The 22,734-nt window shown below is 37.1% G+C and overlaps 1 protein-coding gene across 1 annotated transcript in view; it reads left to right on the forward strand.

Moving 5' to 3' along the window:
• The window catches only part of REV3L (REV3 like, DNA directed polymerase zeta catalytic subunit), a 175,534-nt gene that overhangs the window by 41,700 nt on the left and 111,100 nt on the right, over nt 1-22,734 (forward strand). The window contains exons 2-4 of the mRNA XM_021693690.1: nt 10,352-10,541; nt 16,806-16,880; nt 22,573-22,733. Coding sequence (XP_021549365.1) covers nt 10,352-10,541; nt 16,806-16,880; nt 22,573-22,733 — 426 coding nt within the window. The remainder of the gene's footprint in view (nt 1-10,351; nt 10,542-16,805; nt 16,881-22,572; nt 22,734) is intronic.

The following is a 22,734-nucleotide window of genomic DNA, read 5'->3' on the forward strand; positions in this document are numbered from 1 at the left end:
CTTTTTTACAAATTAAAGATGTGTGGCAACCCTGCATCAAGCAAGTCTGTCAGCACCATTTTTCCAACAGCACTTGATCACTTAGTGTCTGTCTCACATTTTGGAGACTTGCATTATTTTGAACTTTTCATTATTATATTTGCTATGTTGACCTGGGATCAGTGATTATGACTTGCTGAAAGCTCAGATGATGGTTAGCATTTTTTAGCAAGAAAATATTTTTTAAGGTGCATACATCATTTTTTTTAAACAATGCTATTGCACACCTACTAGACAATTATAGTGTGAACATTATAGTGTGAACATAACTTTTATATGCATTGGGAAACCAAAAAATTCATTTGACTCACTTTCTTGCAATATTTGTTTTATTGCAGTGGTCTGGGACTGAACCCACAATATCGGTACACCTGTAGTACATAAAAACTTTGCTCCATTATAACATCATTCATGCAAATTACATCATTACACATTATAAGCCCATCAACACAGTTTTATAATTACTACTTTATGCACCTGTCTTAAATGATATGGGAGAAGGCATTATACATGTTTATTATCTTTTGTATTTACCTGTGTAGTTATCTTTACTGGTACTCTTTATTGCTTAGTGTGGTTTTAAGCTACTGTCTATTGTCCTTTCATTTTAGCCTGGAATGAGATTTCTTTTAGTATTTCTTATAGGTCAGCCCTGCTAGTGACAAATTCTCTCAATTTTCATTTAGCTGGGAACATCTTAATTTCTTCTTCCTTCCTATCTCACCCAGCTCTCCTTTGTTTTTGAAGGGTACTTTTGCTAGATGCAGAATTCTTGGTTAACCATCTTTGTCTTTCATCACTTTGTGTCATCCTACTGGCCTCCATGGTTTCTAATAAGAGGTCAGCTCTTAACCTTATCGAGAAAATTTTGTACATGATGAATTGCTTTTCTTTTGTCACTTTCAAGATTTTGTCTTTGGCAGTTTGGTTATGATACATCTTGGCATGGATCTCTTTTGAGTTTCTCTTACTTGTAATTTATTGATCTTGGATACACAGAGTAATGTTTTCAATCAAATTTGGGAATTTTTTTGGCCATTCTTTTTTCAAATATTCTTTCCATCTCTTTTTCTGTCTCTTCTTCTGAAGCTCACATTATGTATATGTTGGTATACTTGATGGAATCCCATAAATCTCTGAGCCTCTGTTATTTTTTTCTTCATTCTTTTTCTTTTTTGTTCCTCAGATTGGAGAATGTCAACTGGCCTGTCTTCAAGTTCATTGATACTTCTACCAGTTCGAATGTGCTCTTGATCCTCTTTAGTAAATTTTTCATTTCTGTTGCACTTTTCAACACCAAAATTTCTATTTGATTTTTTTAATAATTTCTGCCTATTCATTTATATTTCTATTAGGTAAGACATGATTCTTCAGACATGACCTCCTTTTGTTCTTTGAAAATTTTTTTAAGATTTTATTTATTTTGGGAGGGAGGGGCAAAGGGAGAGGGAGAGAGAGAATCTCAAACAGACTCCTCACTGAGTGTAAAGCCCAATGCAGGGCCCAGTCTCACAACCCTGAGATCAGGACCTAAGCCGAAACCAAGTCAGCTGCTTAACCAACTGAGCCACTAGGCACCCTGTTCTTTGAAATATTTTTAATAGCTGGTTTAAAGTCTTTGTCTAGTAAGTTGAATGTCTGCGCTTCTTCAGAGACAGTTTTATTGACTCCTTTTTTCCATGCTTCTCTTTTTCTTTGTATGTCTTACCATTTTTTGTTGAAAACTAGACATTTTAAATAATTCGACAGTTAAGAAATCATATTCTTCCCTGTCCCCAAGATTTATTATTGCTCTGTTGTTGGTTATGTTGTTTGTTTCTTTAGTGACTTTCATGGATTAATTCTGTACAGTCTCTATTCTTTGAAGTCCCTGCTCAGCTAGCTTATTGGTCAGTTAATGATTGACCAGTGATTCCTTTAAATGCCTTGAGCTAATAGGTCTCCTTCCACCTTTTGTTGAGGGGCTCTGTATGTTCGTGTGTTGGTGCAGACCCTCAAGGTCAGCCATAGTGAAAGATTGGGGCCTTCTCAGCTCTTCCTGAGCATGCACCCAGCTCCACACATGTGCAGAACCTTCTAAATTTCCAGAACTGTGTCAGAGCCTTTCAAGTTCTTATGGATATTTCAGTCCTCAGATTTTCCTTTTGAGTTTTTTGTGCAGCCTCTTAGCTGCAGCTGGTAAAACTCCCTCAGGCAACTGCGATGTTAAACAATTGCTGCTGATTGTATTCCATAAAGATGCTACAGATAGGACTATACACAAGGAGTGAGCTCTGAGTCTGATCAAATAAAGTCCTGAGAATGGAGCTTTTCAGTGAGCTACCAGGCAGGTCAAATGGTGACAGTTTTCTGGTAATTGGGCTTTTGGGGAACTGCAAATCTATTTTGGTCTCTCCAGTGCCTGCATGGCTATCTGTTTTCGCAGCTACTCTGGAGCTGGGGGGGGTGGTGGGGGGAGGCAGAGGAGATTGGATTAGGGCAAATTAGAATACCACAAAGCTTCCTGTTCTTCCTAAGATTCATCTGGTTTTCTTGAATAAACACTTGTTGGATTGTCACAAGCCTTTTAATTTATTTCCAAAATGCTGAAAAAAGTTTATTTTGACAGAATTTGCCAGTGTTCTTGTTGCTCTTATGGAGGAGCAGGTTTTTAAAAGTTCTTCCTCTGCCATTCTGAAGTGTTCCTTGCCATTTCTATATACTTTTATCTACATCCTTCTCCCAGTTTCTGATCCAGCCTCTCATTGCTTGTGTTTCTCTTATACATTTCTCATGGACTGTTGGAACTTTGTTTCCATCGCTAACATGCTTATATTTTCAAGTATTCGCTGTTACTTCTCTTTCTTGCCTGGCAGTCCTTTCAGGGTCTCATTTTCTCGTATCCCACATAAATCAAAACCCTTTATTCCTCCCTTAAATATTACTACTCCTCAAGTTTCTGACCTATGCCCCTTCTTTTGTCTATGTATTCTCTTGAGTGAGCATTTTTACCCATCTGCTAGTCAGACTCCCAAATCTGTCTTCTTCTCTACCCAGATCTCTCAAGCTCAACATCTGTGTACCTAATTGTGCTTAATGTAAATCTCCATTTGGAAATTCTATAAACATGTAAAATTCCACAAGTTCAAAATAGAAATCAGCCTACTCTTCTTTCTCAGTTTTCTTTGACATTCACATCTATCCAGTTGCCTAAACCAAAAATTTGCATCATCCTTGATTCTTTCTCTTTTACCCTACTCCCAAGTCCCAGTTACCTCTAAATTCTGTGCCGTAAGTTGATGTTTTCTTGATGTTTTCTCCATCTCTGCTGACCTCTCTCTTCTGAATTAGTCCAGCAACCTCCTAAACATATTTTCCTATTAAAGCTCTGTCCCTAGCTTCTCCCACAGTGGGCCCACAAGGGAACTTTATAAAATGCAAATCCACACAGATCACAGAATCGACACACTCACACATGCACGCTTTACCTTTCTCTCCATTGCACTCTTTGCTCCTTCCTGACTACATTTTTCCTGTTCCCAGACCATGCATATTCTCATTTGCTTTCAGATTTTTGTATATACCACAACATTCTCTCTTTGCTCTTCTGTTGCTTCCTCTGGGAAGCCTTTCAATATTCTCACAAAGCTGAGTTAGATACTTTTGGGTATAAAATTGCCATACTGTAATTGCCTATTGACTCATCTTTATTTCTAAGTAGAGTAAAAAGTTCATAAGTTCAGAGACTGTGATTATGAGCAGCATATGGTCTAACACCTAATGCTGGACTTTCACAAAGTATTTGAAGACTGTAGAAGTTATGCCTACATTTATGAGTGAAAAAGCCAATTGTGTTTAGCACTGGAAATACAAAGATATACTAGACAAATCTATAAATAGACCTTTGAAACATCTGGTGCTTGAGGGATATAGTTCTCTTAGTAATGTGGGATTAATAACTTAAAGCCAATGATTTTTTTTAAAAGATTCTATTTATGTATGTATTTATTTATTTGAGACAGAAAGAGTGAAGGGAGGAGCAGAGGGAGAGGGACAAGCAGACTCCATGCTGAGCATGGAGCCCAATGCAAGGCTCAATCCCATGACCCTGAGATCATGACCTGAGCCAAAATCAAGAGTCAGATGCTCAACCAACTGAGCCAACCCAGTGCCCCAAAGCCAATGATTCTAAATAAAGTCATGTATACTTTAGTTGAAGAAATAAAATGGCATGAATAAATGTGAAACCCCAAAGAATTATTTATAAAGGAGAAAATGAAGAGGACTGTTTAGCAGAAAGTTAGATACATACGCCCTTTGTAAAGTTAATTATTATACTTAGTTTTTTGTTGTTGGTGGTGGTGTTTTGCTTTGTTTTTTTTTTAAGATCTTACTTATTCATGAGAGAGAGGCAGAAGGAGAGGGCGAAGCAGGCTCCCCACAGAGCAGGGAGCCCGACATGGGACTCGATCCCAGGACCCTGGAATCACGACCTGAGCCGAAGGCAGATGCTTAACCGACTGAGCCACCCAGGCACCTGATGGTGGTTTTTTTATTTGTTTGAATTTCTGCGTCATTTAGAAGTAGATGACTTCTTCCTGCCTTTCTCTTACAGAAATTATATAATATTTAGAAAATATATAAGCAAAAAAAAAAATAAATCATTATCTCAATGTGTTATATATTTTTATAATTGAAATAAACCTGAATATCACCTGAAATAAGTATATCATGAACATCTCTTCATGCCAGGAAATATACTTCAACACCATCTGATGCTGAGGTTGGAAACTTTCTGTAAAGGGCCATTTGGTATGTATTTTAGATTTTGGGGGCTAGAAGGTCTCTGTTGTAGCTACTCAACTCTGCCAGTAACAGAGCAGCAATAGACCATTCCAAATGGATGTGGTGTGTTATAATAAATTTGTATTTACAAAAACAGGCAGTAAGCAGAATTGGTATGAGAGCCATAGACATGACGTAGATATATCATAATTAATCTCCTACTTTTGGAAATTTATAATATCTTCAGTTTTTTTAAACTATTGGTAATACTGTCTCAGCATCTTGATATCTAAATCTTCATGTACATTCTTGTTTTTTTCTTAGATGATAATAGATGATATAACAGTTTTGCTTGGTTCATTTTGTGGTTTTGTGGGAATGGGGAAGGAAAGTAAAACTTTAGAGAGAAGCAAAGAAAGACTTTGCTTGGAGGGATACAGATTGAGGTAATGATAGTGATATAAAACTTAAAAAGATATTCTAAGAAGAAAATACGAAAAATTCCATAAATACACATTTTCCTGTTCACATGCTAAGTTTTTCTATTTGATAGCTCTGTAGAGTTTTATTTAAAATCTTGTGTATATTGAAGATATACACAAGATTTGAGATTTGGGAGATAGGGTTACAAGTTTCAAAATACGCATTTCTTATTCAGTCTCCTAAGATACTCTTAGGCCAGCATGATTTTGATTTTGGTGACCAGTCAGCTTATTTTAAAAATAAAAGAAAAAAGAAGACATTAAGCTTTTCTGTTCTAGATGATGAAGTCTAATCGGTTAGAGCAGGGATTGGCAAACTACTATCCAGGGACCAAATCCTTCCCACTGCCTGTTTTCATAAATGAAATCTTACTGGAACAGCACAGCCATGCCTATTCACTTATGTATTGTCTATGGCTGTTTTCAGGCTACAGCAGCAGAGTTAAGTAGTTGTATCAGACACAGTATGGCCTGTAAAGTCTAAAATATTTACTATCTGCTACTTTACAGAAAAAGATTTGCAGACCTCAGAATTAGAGGAATGGTACTTGTTAGTGTTTCTGTTTATCAAAAATATATCTACAAAAAATATAGGTAATTTTTCTATGGATAAACTAATAAGACTTTAGATGCACGATTTAATTAAGAGACCAAACCTAGGCCCTTAAAATGCAGAAGAAAATGTGGGAAAATGACATAAGAAATGTTGGAATACAGAGGATTTAAAGTTTAGTGTACATCTAAATTCTATAAAAGATTAGACTCACAGTATCCAAGTACTGGCTGTTACAGAGGCACCTACCTTAGTTATACAAGCCCTACTTACACGGAGTTGGAAAGTAGCCACCTCCACACAGTTTTGTCATGGTGTCTTTAAAAGCCAGCAGTTATGCTATGACAAGTTTCTGTGGAGCTTTCCTGAAACAACTTTATTGCAGTTTCTGAATTAGGCAACATCAGTCAAATTGGAAAGCCCAAACTCTTAAAAATTTTTGAAACCTGTGTGTGTAGGCTTATTCTCCCAACAACAGTCTTTATTCCTGCTAAGTTTGCTGCCTTAATTCAGTTTGACATGACAATAAGAGGGGACATTGAGAAATTAGGGACATAAAGAATGCCAGTTGCTTGCTTTCTTTGGATCCACATGTTACTTAGACATAGCTTAATATTCTAAACCTTTTAAGAATCCCAAATCATTTAGCAAGGTTTCAAAATAGCATAGCTTTCACTAATTTTATAAAAACATTCTTAAAAGAATCCTGTGTGTGGAGCTTTTTGGAGTGTAGTGAAAAAGCCTCTGGATTGAAGTCACAAATTCTTCACTAGGCAACTAACTAGATGTTGCAAAAGCCTGAATGTGCAGTACCAGCTACCTAGCTCTGGACTTATGAGAGAGAAACCATTAATCGAATGCTTAAGCCACTGACTTTAGGTGTTTTCTCACAGCTGTATCCTAACTGATGGGGATGGAGCAGAATAGCTTATCTTCAGGGGACTTTACATATGTGTGGCCCCACACATTTGTGTGGGGTAGAGCTGATGGAGAGAAGTCTATAGAAGTGGTCTGTATCTTGTCAAGATAAAGCAGTGCTATTACAGAACTACAAATTTTACAATAATAAAAGACCTGTTGCCAAAAAGAAATGGAATCTCACATTGATTTTTACACATTTCTTATTCCTAGTTTAACTTTTTGAGTTTCTCATTTTATCTTGTTTCTCATCATTTTCTTTTCTGTGATACTCATTCTGTATTAAAGCCGTTAAGTGCAATGTCAAAAATTCTTGTGTTGTGTTCTTCAGGAGGTTGTTCTTGAGGAAAGGTGGTAAGGCACTGAGCCATCCCTAGCTGCTGGAGAACGAGAGGAAGGTACATCTGTGTTGATGTAGTGACTGCGGCTTTGCATGGGACTTTGGGTTATTCAGGAAAGGAAAGTGCAGTAAGCTGGGGACTCTTCCCAACACCTATGTCCCCCTATAACTCTGTAATCCTTAGTTGTATCAAAGTCCCTCTGTTTTCATAGATTTGTTTTTTCAGATACTCAAGGCTTTTACACCATTCCTTTCTCCTTAAGCAGTTACTCTATTTTGCTGAGAGTTTGTTCATTTACTAAATATTTATTAAGCACATATTATGTGCTTTGTGCTGGGTCCTGAGGATATTATGATCATTCAAACACAGCACTAGCTCCAAAGAATTTTCAAATGAGAGAGTCAGGTAAGAAAACAGGCATTTACATTACAAAATAAAAACTGAGGAGTTTAAGAATTAAGGAAACCAACACTCACTTTTAAAAAAATTGAACCAGCAAGATTAAATGAAAAGAGCATTGATTTTTAGATTTTATTGATCTGCTTTTAAATTTTGATTCAATTACCTAGTAGGTATGTGATTTGGGAAAGTTAACCTTTGTGATATTTGCAAGGTTTTTAAATGTTTTAGAAATGAATATACGTAAAGCACTTAGTTCAGTGCCTGCTGAATAAATCGTTTCTGCTTTTTTCCTCAGTCATACACCACAAATTATTGTAGTTTTAAAGCCTATGAAACAGAAAGATAATGCCTTTGGCCCCTGCTTCACAGGAGATGTGAAAAGTGGGGATTTTTAAAAAATTCAGTGAACTTTGAACACCCTCCCTATAAAGAAACTTAGTAGAAATCAGATTTTATGATTATTTCTTGTAAAATTTATCCAAATTTCCATTATTGAGATATATGGAATGTAAAATTAATATCTTAGGAACTTAGAGAATTGCTTATAAAATATACTGTTACACTAATTCTTGTTTTTTTTTTTTAAGATTTATTTATTTATTTGAGAGAAAGAATGCACAGGGGTAAGGGACAAAGAGAGTCTTAAGCAGACTCTGCATTGAGTGTGGAGCCCGACTCCAGGCTGGATCTCATGACCCTGAGATCATGACCTGAGCTGAAAGCAAGAGTCGATGCTCAACTGACTGCACCACCCAGGCGCCCCACTATTACACTACTTCTCTAATCACTGGTCTTAGATTTATTTGTCGACTTAAAAGAGGGTACTTCTCTGTCTCCCCACTTTCCTTGCCCTCTGGTTTAGCATGCCACTTGCTCTTAACCAAATTGTGGTTTATGTCCTGAGTGGTAATGGATATAACATTTTTCATGAGATGTTTAAAAAGCATTCAAGTAGATCATCAGTAAATTAATTAAATATAATTTTAAGACTCATCATTACAATTTTTTTTTTTTTCTATTTGAAGAATTAAGAAATAGCAGTATTTGGCAGATAGTGCCATGTTTGGAATGAAACGAAATAATCAAAGAATTTGCTTTTGGTGAAAGGGTTTTTTTTTTTTCCCATTCCTTTGAAATTAAGCAACATAACTGCTGCTAAAAATAGAAACTGGTCTAACAGCAGCACAATTTATAGTTCTTCAGAAGTGTGAAAGTTGGTAGTTGAAATCAGAATACTGAACTTGAGAGGGTATAGATCTTATTCCGTTGTGTGATTGGTCTATCCCAATTTTGCTATACTGTTTGTGATAACTGTTCCAGATTTATTTGCTAATTCTGTTATAGCTATACCTTAAAAATAAGATAAACTGATGTTATTCACTATAGAGTGTGAAATACAAGATATCAACAGAACATAGAACTATTTTCTGTGTATTTTATATAAATCATTCTAAATTTAAATAGGAACTAATAAGCAAACAGTTACCTTCCTACCAAAAAAGAAAAAAAGCCCAGTGAAGCAGAGTGGAATAAGGGATGGGGAAGAAGCCTAAGGATTGTGTGGGCAGGGCAGTACAGTGATAGTGACAGCATGAGAAAAATGGATATGTTCTTCCATCACTGCCGTTCTCCTTGTTTGAAGTAGACAAATGGCATGTACCTAAGGGGAACTAGGGACAGTGCTCTGAGGACAGGAACCACTTCTGTACAGCCTGCCAGATTCATGAGAGTAATGGTGCATCTGTTTTTTGTTGCTGCTGTTGTTACTTAACCTTGTCATGGATACATTACTGTTTCTGTGGCACTTCTTTTGTGGGTTCTTACTCATATTACTTTCTTTGTCATAGCAGTACCTGATTGTCTGTTGGCGGGTCAGCACCATTTAACCCTTTTGCACCTTGCCAGATAGAACGGCTTCCTGGGAAGTGTGCATGCTTGTTTTTTCACCTCTCATTGTGTCTCCCCCCGTCCCATTCCACCAAATGTGCAATTTATTTTATTTTATTTTTTTTTTAAGATTTTATTTATTTATTTGAGACAGAGAGAATGAGATACAGAGAGCATGAGAGGGAGGAGGGTCAGAGGGAGAAGCAGACTCCCTGCCGAGCAGGGAGCCCGATGCGGGACTCGATCCCGGGACTCCAGGATCATGACCTGAGCCGAAGGCAGTCGCTTAACCAACTGAGCCACCCAGGCGCCCCCAAATGTGCAGTTTAGATATCTAGAGGTCCATTATGGACATATGATCTGTAGAGGTTTTCTTTTGCTTTGTTTTTGTCTTTTTTGGTTGTTTTCTTTTCTGTTTTGTTTTTCCTAATAGCAAAATTTCATTTTTACCCTTCCCAAAACCCCACTCCATACCCTTATAGCAAAATTCCACATACTGGAACTGCTTTTACCCTCTCCTTTCTCCCAGAGCAGTCTCTGTCTCAGGGAATTCTCTTGTTTGAAAACCTTTATGCCAAGACAGACATGCATTGATTTATTTAATAAACTTTCAGTGAGTTTTTGTAAGATTCGTAATACTGTGCTAAGTGATATTATTAGAGGGCAATTCAGTGAAGTATACAAAACCAGTGAGATTGTGAGGGTAAAATATTCAAACATATTTTCACCAAAACTACTATTTCAATCATACTATAATGCTTATGTTTATAAAATGCTTCTAAATGTTCTGTTGTGAAATGTAGTTAATATGGGTGGCTTTAATTATGGGTTAATTTTCTTCAACTCTTATCCTAGATAAGCTGTGTTATCATTAGAACATTTAAATGATTTGCATTCTGATCTTTGTAATGTTAAAATTTTAAAATGCACCTCAAGACTAAACTTTATGATGTATTATATTTTAGGTCAGAAGACATGTCTTCATCTGCATGGCATCTTTCCTTACCTCTATGTGCCATACGATGGTTATGGACAGCAACCAGAAAGCTATCTTTCTCAGATGGCATTCAGTATCGACAGAGCACTTAATGTGGCTTTAGGCAATCCATCTTCCACTGCTCAGCACGTGTTCAAAGTGTCATTAGTATCAGGAATGTAAGTATGTGTTAACTTTTTAAATTTCTTTATCTGTATATCTAGTACCATTCCAAGTAAAGAAAACCTATCTGATTCAAAGATACTGTTTATTTTTTTTTTTTACTTCTAATCTAATGTAAGTAAGGCAAATTTTATGCTGTAATTTTTAAAGTAAATTTTTATTGCAGTGAAAGATAGATGGTTTAACCTTTTCCATTTCTCCACATCTTAGAACTGTAGAAATTCATGTAATTTATTTTTTATATAAATATATATTTATTGAGCACCTTCCATGTGCTAGGCACAATCCTAGGTGCTTGGGATATATTGGTGAACAAAACAAAGATCCCTGCCCCCATGGAGGTTACATTCTAGTAGTGGGAAAGTGAAAATAACCAATAGATATGACATAAAATAAATTTATTTATTTATTAGATGATAGTGCTATGGAGCAAAGATGTAGAGCAGGGTATGACGGATCACTATAGTATAGGGTAGGGAAGTGGACTGGTGGCAGTTTTATATAGGGTAATCAGGGAAGGTGTCATTGACAAGGTAAATGACATTTGAGCAAAGACTTGATGGTGAGGGAGTAGGAATAACATGGAGGTGACTAGAATGGAGGAAAAAGAGAGTAGGACAAAATGAGGTTAGAGAGATATGAATGGATGGAGATCATGTTGGCCAGTGGTTTTTAAAGTATGGTTTCCAGGATCACCAACATAAGCTTTACCCGATTTGACAATTATGAGAATGCACGTATCACATCTCCAAATACAGGGAGCATAATTGAACAATGGCCCCACCACCACCCTGAAGTCTATCATTCCATATGAACTGAAGCTGCTTTCCATAGGCTACTTCTAGCCAGTGGCTAAGCCTGGTAAGGATACTAAGGCAGACCTGTTCCTGGGAGACACTTGAGAACTCTCTGAAAGCCTTTCTGCACTTTGATTAAAATTACACTACAATAGAAGACATTTCTACTGATCTTCCCTCTGTCCCTCTCTCTTTCACATGGGATCAGATGTGTATCTAAGTTTGGTCGCTATCCCAGTCTCTCCTGGGTCCCTCCTCATTTTCTCTCACAGGTGTTTCCCCTGATAAATTTCCTGCACATACTGGCATCTATTTCTCAGAGGAATCAGGTCAACATACTTAGGAACTTATTTAGTTTTCTTGGGTCACACCCTAGACTTAATGAATCAGAACTCTGGTGGTGGGGCCCAGCAATTTGTGTTTTAATAAGCCTTTGTAATGATTCTGATGCACACTAAAGTTTGAGAACCACTGCAGTGGGTTGTTCTGAGGACTCTGACTTTTACTCTGAGCTATTGCAGAAATTTGAGTAGCCATGATCTCACTTAAACTTGAAAGGATTACTTTAGCAATTCTGTGAAAAGTAAGACCATTGGGGGATAAGGGCAGAAGCAGGGGAGAGCATTAGGACTCTGTTTCATTAATCTGGGTGAGATGAGAAAATATGGTAACTTGCATTTGGGTAGTAATGGGAGCAGTGAGACGTGGTCAGCTTCTGGATCTATCCTGAGGTTTGAGTCAATAAGCTTTGCTGTCTGATTGGATGAAGGTTGTGACAGGAGTCAAAGATGACTATAAAAATTTGAGTCCAGGGCGCCTGGATGGCTCAGTCATTAGGCTTCTGCCTTCGGCTCAGGTCATGATCCCAGGGTTGTGGGATCGGGCCCCACATCGGGCTCCCTGCTCCGCGGAAAGCCTGCTTCTCCCTCTCCCACTCCCCCTATTTGTGTTCCCTCTCTCTCTGTCAAATAAATAAATAAAATCTTAAAAAAAAAAAAAATTGAGTCCATGCTGCTAAAAGGATGGAAGGTGCAGGTAGAGCAGGCTGGCAGGAAAGATTTGGAGCTCATACTAGAACATTTTGAGTTTGATATGTTTATATGAAATCTATCTTAAGTCTCTCTACTACTTACACCTTAATGTAGACTTTCCTCTGGACCATCACAGTATCTTTTTAATCAAATTTCTTTCTATTTTTATCTTGCTCCAGAGCCACAAAAGTACTCTTCTTATAATATACATTGGGTCTTCTTAAAATCATTTAAAATCCTTGAATGGCTTAATATTGTTCTTGGAATGAATTTAAGCTTCTAACCACAGCCTGTGTGATCTGACCCCTGCCTACCTCTGTAATTTTGTTCACTATGCTCTGTATAGAAATTTTACATGGGTCTTCTTTCGGTTCCTCTGATGTGCTGAGCTCTTTCCCAGCTTCGTACATGTAGTTTGCTTTCCTTGAGTGCTCTGCCCTTCTCCAGTCCTTCAAATCCTTCACCTCTCCAGAGAAGTTTTCTCTGACTTCCCTACTTAAAATAGGTTGTCATTATTGTTATTCTGTATCTCTGCTCATTCTTTGTTTCCTTCAGCAGTATACTTGGCAATTATTTTAATTATTTGTTTACTTAATTTTTATGTATTTCTCCCACCAGCATGTTAGCTCCACAAGAAAAAGGACCATGTTTGTCTTTCCACCATTATATCCTTAGCACTTTGTGTGGTGTTGGGCACTTAGTAAATATGGCTCAGCAACTATTTGGTTGCATAAATGAATGAGGTAGAAGTTCACACATGTCCTGTGATTGTAACCATAGGTTAAAGATAATTATCAGCTTTATATTCTAATTTTTTTATGTTTAATAGTTTCTAAGAACTTTCCTATACATATTCTCATTTCAAAGTTTAATTTCCAAACAGCCTAGTAAAATGAATAGTTACCAGTCTTTATTCTTTTTAAGTAAGCTCTTTCCCCAACATGGGGCTTGAACTCACTACCCTGAGATCAAGAGTCACATGCTCCACCAACTGAGCCAGCCAGGCGCCCCACTCACCAGTCTTTTCTGTATTTTTATTTTTTATTTTTATTTTTTAAAGATTTTTTTTATTTGACAGAGACACAGTGAGAGAGGGAACACAAGCAGGGGGAGTGGGAGAGGGAGAAGCAGGCTCCCCGCTGAGCAGGGAACCCGATGCGGGTCTCGATCCCAGGACCCTGGGATCATGACCTGAGCCGAAGGCAGATGTTTAACGACTGAGCCACCCAGGCGCCCCCTTTTCTGTATTTTTAATGGGTATTTTCTTAAAGGTATCGTCATGTTTTTAGGAATCTGAATACCTGAGGCAAAAGATGAGCTGTTTTATGGCTGCCATTCTCTTTTTCCTCTTATCCTATTTTTTCCCCTAACCTGGATCCCCTTTTTCTTACCATACATGTTAGCTTCTATGATTATTTTAGTCCTTCATTTTTTCCTACTTCTTTAGACAAGGTTGCACATAGCTACCAAGTTAAAATTTGTACATGTTTAATTCCAGTCTTTTTAGATAATGCATTATCATGAGGTTAGGTCAAGAGATACAATTATGACCTTAGGCTCATTTCTGGAATTCCTTGCCACTTAGCTGCCATGATTCTAGAAAATATCCTATAAAGAGATTCTTTTTTTTTTTTTTTTTTTTTAAGATTTTATTTATTTATTTGATAGAGATACAGAGAGAGGGAACACAAGCAGGGGGAGTGGGAGAGGGAGAAGCAGGCTCCCTGCGGAGCAGGAAGCCCAGTGCGGGGCTCGATCCCAGGACCCTGGGATCATGACCCGAGCCAAAGGCAGACGCTTAACCACTGAGCCACCCAGGCGCCCCCTATAAAGAGATTCTTAATCCATCTAAGTTAATTGAGATCTTTTGCTATCCATTTTCATTTTCCTTCTTACTGTTATGTTAAAAAGCAACTGTACCTCTGAAACAAATAATGCAATATATGTTAAGAAAAAAAAAAAAGAAGAAGAAGGTAGCGGGAGGGGAAGAATGAAGCGGGGGAAATCGGAGGGGTAGACAAACCATGAGAGACGATGGACTCTGAAAAACAAACAGGGTTCTAGAGGGGAGGGGGGTGGGAGGATGGGTTAGCCTGGTGGTGGGTATTGAGGAGGGCACATTCTGCATGGAGCACTGGGTGTTATGCACAAACAATGAATCATGGAACACTTCATCTAAAATTAATGATGTAATGTATGGGGATTAACATAAGAATTAAAAAAAAAAGCAATGATAAGATATAATTTTTTAAGCATAAAATATCTACTCAAACTCTGTTCCATTCTGCTTTCTTCCATCCAAAGGATCTCCCTGTTGAGGAATTCTTTTGGTAAAATCAACTGAAGCCAACAGCAGGAAGTAAGCGTTGCCAGTTAGATTATACAGAAGCAGAAAACGGAATTTATAGAATTTCCAGGCTATATTTTGGGGCAGTAGATGGTGAAAACAGAATCCTAGATTTATAAAGAATTTTAGAGGTTTGATAGTCTTAACTTATATTCACTTTTTGAAATTTATGAAGTTCTAATTGTAAAACCCTAAAGATTGTTAACAAAACCAAAACAAAGCAAAGCAAACATGTACTGCACTGCAAATTTAATTTTTTTCCCAGTTTATCTGGCTAAAAATAATTCATGTCTCCAGATAGAGAGCTGTATTTATCTACATGAAGAATACCATAGCAGGAGGAATAAATAGTTGAATTTTGCCAGTGAGAGAGAATGAAATCGTTCATGTAATATGTCTTTGTTTCATGGCAGCAAAAATGGGGTAAATGGTGGAAAAGTAGACAGAAAGTAGTTAAGTGTTATTAAAAAAAGTAGGGTGGGCCGGGGGAAAAAAAAAGAGTAAAGAAGGGTAAGGGATAACGAGTGATGGTCAGAGAAGGCTTTTATGAGGAAGTGAGTCTAAGTGGAAACCTGAATGAAGATTGACAGCAAACCATGCCAGAGTTCAGAACAAGCTTTCCACGCAGAGAGAATGGCAAGTTACTTGAGCGTGGAGTAAGTTAGAGGGACTAAAATGTTTAGGATGGCAAAAGGAAGAGTAGTATGACACAAGATTGGAGTGAGGGGCAAGGACAAGATAAAGAACCTTTTAGGCCTTGGTAAATAGTTGGATTTTTTTTTTTTTTTAATAGAAGTTGCTTTACAACAATCATATAGATGGCTCTGACCTAAAAGCTTAAAGTAGCTAAGGGGAAAAAAAGTTTATACTCCAAATAATGACTCTGCTGCCAAATTACTCCTGTATTTGATGTCCACTGTACTGTCAGACATGATGGAAATGGTGTCCTAATGAGGATACGTTCTATCTAGTGCCCATTATAAAGGGACAGTATTTTTTTAAATGAAAGTGAATGAGTTTACCCACCTAAAAGATTTAACCAACCACTTATTTACAGATAAACTCTAGGGAGATACAAAACTTTTTATTTTGTATGCAGATTCATACTTGTTTATATATTATTTCTAATTATATCATCTTTGAAAGTGATAGTCTGGGGGGCACCTGGCTGGCTCAATCGATAGAGCATGTAATTCTTGATCTCAGGGTTGTGAGTTCAAGCCCCATGTTGGGCATGGAGCATACTTAAGAAAAAAAATGATTATGGTAGTCTGTATATCAGAGGTACTGGTGTAGTTTCAGATCCTCCTGAAATGATGTAACATACTATTCCAACTTATTTCATCTTGCACTGAACACTTATTTCTCTCTTTACTATGTCGATTTTTGCTTCTTCCTTTCCCCATTCCAGGTAATGCCCTTGAGAAAAATCCAACCTCAACGTAATTAGGGTCCTTAAGTAAGGCCATGGTCTTCTCAATCTCTTAAGTTCCTGTCTACACAGTTTTCATAGGCTTCGTTTGAGTTGGATGTGTATTATGCACACACATACGTATATGTGCATGTATAATATAGGTAAATTGTCTCTGGCTAGTGAACTTGCAAAATTAATAATACAGAGAGACAAATAAGAAAGTAACACGAATGCTGTTAAAGGACTTTGTTAATGAAGAACTATAGCTTTTGACAGAAAAAATGGGAAATAGGTGAAGAAGGTGCTTGAAAGGTCTCTGTTTTTTTTCATACATGGTCAGAGTAAAGAGAAAAGAGCCATTTTTTAATAGAGTCATTATGATTGAAATTAAGGTATAAATAGTTTGCTACTCCTTTTTGTCCCTAGTTTTTGAAAGTTGTATTTTTAAACTTCTTAAAAGAAGTAACCAGATTTCAGTATTTTATATATTAACCTGTTGTAGGTTTAATTGAAAGGTTTTGAATGGTTTTGTTTGTTTTTTGGGGTTTTGGGTAATATTAAATATAAATAAGACTGAATTAAGTCACCTGGGTCTAATTTGGGCAATAAGTTGCATTACTTCATCTCTGAATGCTGAAAATAATTTGAAATATCTTTTTCTTTTATTTCAGGCCTTTTTATGGTTATCATGAGAAGGAAAGACACTTTATGAAGATCTATCTTTATAATCCTGCAATGGTGAAAAGGTACAAGAAAAATAAAAATATGAATAACTATCACTTAAGTATTTTAATAATAAAAAAAATCTAGAAGAAAGGATTATATAGTTTGTAGCATTATTAAAGAAAGAGACCATAATATGTATATTTATGTGCAAAGAGAGAGCCATAGCTTGGCCTCTAGGAAGGATATTTTAACAGTGAAAGGACCTTGCTTTATAAAGCTCCTTACTGTTTCTTTTCTGTCTTAGGTTTAGAGAGCTTGTAGAAGTAGATAAGGAGAGATGGATCTTAGTAGCGAGAGCAAATGTTCAATACCAGGAGAAATTTGCTCTTTAGTTTCAAAGCAAAAAGAAATACATGAGAGTGAGTCCAGAGTGTAAGGGCTTCTGAGAACTCAGAATTCTGTTGACTCTTTATTAATGTTAGTGAAATTTTATATCCCAGGTTTTTTGTTTGTTTCTGGTTTTGTTTTGTTTTTTCCTTGCCTCAGTAAGTCTGTCTATCTTATTTTGTCAATGATCCTGGAACCTAAGTTATTGATGGCAGGAAGGGCACATATAAAGAAGACTTCAGTCATCCTCTGGGGCTCACAACAAGGGTTTTCACTCTGTGTGGTGACGAGCTAGGGTAAAAGTGTCCTTGGAGAAGTGCTGATTGTTGTTTTTTCAGAAGATCTCTCTGCTAGTAAGTACTAGGTTTCAAAAGGTAACCTTTTGGTAAGACACAAATTGAATGTTTCCCCAGAGTGATTTTAGGCACCAAGAGAGGCACAGCTACCAAGGATGTAAGGTTTATTCTGAATTAGGCCAACTGAGTGCTTCACTGAATCACTGCCTTAATCCCAGTCCCTTCTCCAAGTAACCAGTGAAAACTAGTTTTCTCTATAATCTCCTACCCTTATCCCATAACAGCTTCTGTTATGTAGGGTACCAAAATAATTTTTCAGAATAGGCACTTAACCAACAGTGATGTTTCTTGTACCACTTGCCCTTGGTCACACTTTCTAATATCCATGGAGTCCAAAAGAACAATCACTGTGAATTCTTACCCTCTCCTGCACACACAGTGGTGAGAGTAAACTTAATCATTTTTACTCTTTCTCATCCCCAGGTGTGCTAGAGGGGGAACCATGGATAAAATTTGCATGCATCTTTAAAAATAGCCTAGTTCTACGTGAAGTATACATCTGATCTGTTTTTCTTCCTGTGACTATAGCAATCAAATACTTATTAAACTATTTCCAGTAAGTTTGCTTTAAGTTACATAGTCAGTTTATCACAGTGCCTATGTGAAATTCCGTGATTTATTGAGAGATTACCTGTATTCAAAATCTGGCTCTACTCCATCTGTTACTTATCTTCCTCATCTGTAAATAGGGTTTATGTTAGTGCACGTTGTTCTGATGATCAAATGTGTTAATATCTGTAAGTCGCTCAGAACAGTGCCTGGCACATTATAGGTGCTGTGTTGGCTATAGTATATATGAAAACGTTAATGTACAACTTACCTTTACCCTCGCTCTTAACTTGTTTCCCTAGAGGCGATTTAAGAGTGTGGTGTGTGTCCTTTTATTTTTCATGTATACATACATATACGCACATATCCTCTTTTTCAAATTTCCACATACAGGGGCGCCTGGGTGGCTCAGTCAGTTAAGCGTCTGCCTTCAGCTCAGGTCATGATCCTGGGGTCCTGGGATCGAGCCCTGTGTCAGGCTCTCTGCTCAGCAGGGAGTCCGCTTGTCCCTCTCCCTCTGCCCCTTCCCCCGGCATGTGCTCACTCTCTCTCTCAAATAAATAAATAAAAATCTTTAAAAAAATTCCACATACAATTGATGTTCTGCTAGAATATAAGTCCACAGGCAAAGATTTTTTTCTGCTGTGTTTGATGCTTAATCATCAATGTTCACAATATGTGTGTCTGGCACACAGTAGTCAATAACTTTGTGTAGAATAAATGAATACTATACATATCATTTGGAGACTGGCCTCTTGCTATCTCTATTTGCTCATCTCCTGTGAGCTTTACTTCCATTCTTCTTAAACTACCTACTCTCACCACACCCTGGAATTTGTCGTACCTCTGAGATTTTCTTTTTTTTTTTCTTTTTTAAATTTTATTATGTTAGTCACCATACAATACATCATTAGTTTTTGATGTAGTGATCCACGATCCATTGTTTTCGTATAACACCCAGTGCTCCATGCAGTACGTGCCCTCCTTAATACCCATCACCAGGCTAACCCATCCCCCTCCCCCCCTCCCCTCTAAAACCCTGTTTGTTTCTCAGGTCCATGGTCTCTCATGGTTCATCTCTCCCTCCAATTCCCCCCCCCCATTTTTCCCTTCCTTCTCCTAATGTCCTCCTTGTTATTCCTTATGTTCCACAAATAAGTGAAACCATATGATAATTGACTTTCTCTGCTTGACTTATTTCACTTAGCATAATCTCCTCCAGTCCCATCCATGTTGATGTAAAAGTTGGGTATTCATCTTTTCTGATGGCTGAGTAATATTCCATTGTATATATGGACCACATCTTCTCTATCCATTCATCTGTTGCAGGGCATCTCGGCTTTTTCCACAGTTTGGCTATTGCGGACATTGCTGCTATGAACATTGGGGTGCATACGGCCCTTCTTTTCACTACATCTGTGTCTTTGGGGTAAATACCCAGTAGTGCAATTGCTGGGTCAGAGGGTAGCTCTATTTTTAAATTTTTGAGGAACCTCCACACTGTTTTCCAAAGTGGCTGTACCAACTTGCATTCCCACCAACAGCTACCTCTGAGATTTTAAATGCAGACATCTTGGTTTCTGACTACAGTCTGTGTTTTTTTTTTTTTTGCAAATTCTTGAGAGATAATTTACCACAAAATTCACACATTTTAACTATATACAGTTCAGTGGGTTTTTTTGTTTGTTTTTAGTAAATTTAGTAAATTTACCACTATGATTCAGTTTTAGAACCTTCTCATGGCTCTAATAAGATCCTTTATGTGGTTTTTTTTTTTTTTAATCTTTTCAAGTCTGTCCCTGAGGTACTCCCACTCTACTTGTTTTTAGACTTTAAACTCCCTTGCCTCACTACTACTGCCCCATTCTGTGTAGCCTTCTCCTGCAATTAATTTCTTTCCTTTCCAGCTCAGATTCTGTTCTTTACTTCTCAACTCCTTTGTCTGCCACGTAGAACCATCAGTTCTAGGTTAATCTATTTATTTACTTTCTTTCTCTGCTAAACTCTGGCTTCTGATTACTATAGGATACAAAAAAATCACGGCAGATTGGTGCCACTGTGAATTCATAGTCTTCAACTTCACCTAGGCCCTGCCCTGCCTTATTTCTGCTTTTCTCTAATTTTCTTCTTACCTTTCTCCACCCTCTTTACTCAAATGTTAAGTCCCTCCCAAGGCTTTGCCTCCTACTTCATAGAGAAAATGGAACCCATCAGTCTAGAAAAGTCGTTGTCAAAGTTGTGCACTGGGGATTCTTTAGATCCTTTCAGAGGATCTGCGAGTCAAAATCAGACCTCTGTGTTGCTAAATCCAGTTAACACCTTTTTGTCCTTAACTTTTGACCTTATGTCCGTGCTTGTAGTGCTTTAAAATAACCCCACATGTTCACTTTCTTTGATATAAGCCTCCTCTGTTTTTCCTTATACCTGTCCAATCATTCATATTTATGCCATTTGGTTGGCTCCTCTTTTAACATCTGCAGCTGTTCTTGGGGTTATGTCTTAGGCTTTCAGCTTTTCTCTCTGTACTCTTTCCTCATTGTACAGCCTTATCTACTCTCATGGTTTGTTTTTTCTTTTTGTTAATCTTTATGTATTTGACTTCCAGGTATATATCAGTAGCCTAAATTTTCCTCCAGAGCTCTGGATCAATGTATTTAAGGGCTCACAAATCAGAGAAAATTTTAATTTTAGCTTTCCACTTTTAATTTGTATGATTTGGGACAACTTTTTAATCTAAGACCCAGTTTCTCTATAAAATGGGGATAATAGTATCATAGCTTTATAGTGAGGATTACTTGAGAGTAAGCATTTAAAACACCTAACACAATGTCCAGTACATAGTCCTTAAATATATGTTAGCTGCCTCTGCTGTGTAAATAGTTATTCTTGTCCTCATTTTCATTGTCATTTATTGTCAGTATTTTCATGGAAACTTACCTGAATACCCCCAATACCTAAACCCCAGTATGTCTAAAACTGAGTTTATCATTAATCCCCCTCCAAAAAAATCTGCAAAGAAACATGTTTTCTTCCAGTCCTTTCTATTTCAATAAACCTGGCACCACCAAGAAATCTAGACATTGTCCTTAACTCCTATTCTACCATACCATACCCTCCACATCTAGTCAGTCATCAAGGCCTGACCATTTTATTCATTGTGTCTCCTGAATCAACAGATTGCCATGATCTTTGTTAAAGCCACCATCATCTTAGTTTTTCCACAATAGCCTTCTCACTTCCTATCTCTAGCCCTTTGTATTTTCTAGCTACCCTGGTCATTTCTCTTTCCTGCTCCTCACTTCAAAGGCAAATTCTGCCGTCTCTTTGAATGTCTTAATAGGTTGTGTATGATCTGACTTTTCATTATCTCTCTAGCCTATTCCCCCATAGACACACTCACCACAGCCTCCGTCACTAAGCCTCACTCAATGATTTCAGTTCCCAGATAAGCCACATTTTCTTGTGACCCTTCACATGTGTAATTTTATTTGTGTGAAATACTCTTCCTTTCTTCAGAGAAGAAGTATCTTTAATTGATCCTTAATCTCCTGCTTAGAGACTTCTCTTCAAGCAGGCTTTGCAGAAACAACTTCTGTACCTTTATCTTACTAATATCCCTTCTAGATGTTTCATATACTTCCCTTGTATAGCACTTATACTTTTTATAATTGCCTGTTGTTTGTATTCCCCATCATGAAGGAAAAATAACCCAAGAAAAGAAAAATACTAAAACGGTAATATTTCTGAGTAGTGGGTTTGAGTCATAAATCCTTTTTCAGAACATTTGTAATAATCTTTTAAAATACTTTTCTCGGGGCGCCTGGGTGGCTCAGTCATTAAGCGTCTGCCTTCGGCTCAGGTCATGATCCCAGGGTCCTGGGATCGAGCCCCACATCGGGCTCCCTGCTTGGCAGGAAGCCTGCTTCTCCCTCTCCAACTCCCCCTGCTTCTGTTCACTCTCTCGCTGTGTCTCTCTCTGTCAAATAAATAAATAAAATCTTTTTTAAAAAAATTAAAAAAATAATAAAATATTTTTCTCAATTTTTAAAAGGAAAAGCTTTTTTTTCTTTTTTAATTTTATTTTTAAGTAATCTCTACACCCAACGTGGGGCTCAAACTTACAACCCGGAGATTAAGAGTCACATGCTCCACCAACTGAGCCAGCCAGGCACCCCAGGAAAAGCTCATATTTTAAAAACTTTTGACATTCTGTTTTTTTAATATAATTAGTATTAAGTTCATTTTAGAAGTCAAAATATTCTTCATCCAGGTAGTTTTTTTGTCATTTTCTTTGAGTGTGCAGCTTACTTTAAAACTTGACCTAAACTTTTAATTTCTAATAAAATACAAAGTTTCAGTAAAATTAAAATAAAAAATTTGTGTGCTAATATAATGTGCTTCATTCTCTATAGTAGTGTAATGTTTCACTTAACATTTTAGGAACCATAATTTTATGATGTAACTTTTTTTTCTAATTTAGGATATGTGAACTTTTGCAAAGTGGAGCCATAATGAATAAATTTTACCAGCCTCATGAAGCGCATATTCCCTACCTCCTACAGCTGTTCATTGACTACAATCTCTATGGAATGAATTTAATAAATCTGGCTGCTGTCAAGTTCCGAAAAGCGAGAAGGAAAAG

Source organism: Neomonachus schauinslandi, chromosome 8, assembly GCF_002201575.2.
Source record: "Neomonachus schauinslandi chromosome 8, ASM220157v2, whole genome shotgun sequence".
In the NCBI taxonomy this organism is placed as follows: Eukaryota; Metazoa; Chordata; class Mammalia; order Carnivora; family Phocidae; genus Neomonachus; species Neomonachus schauinslandi.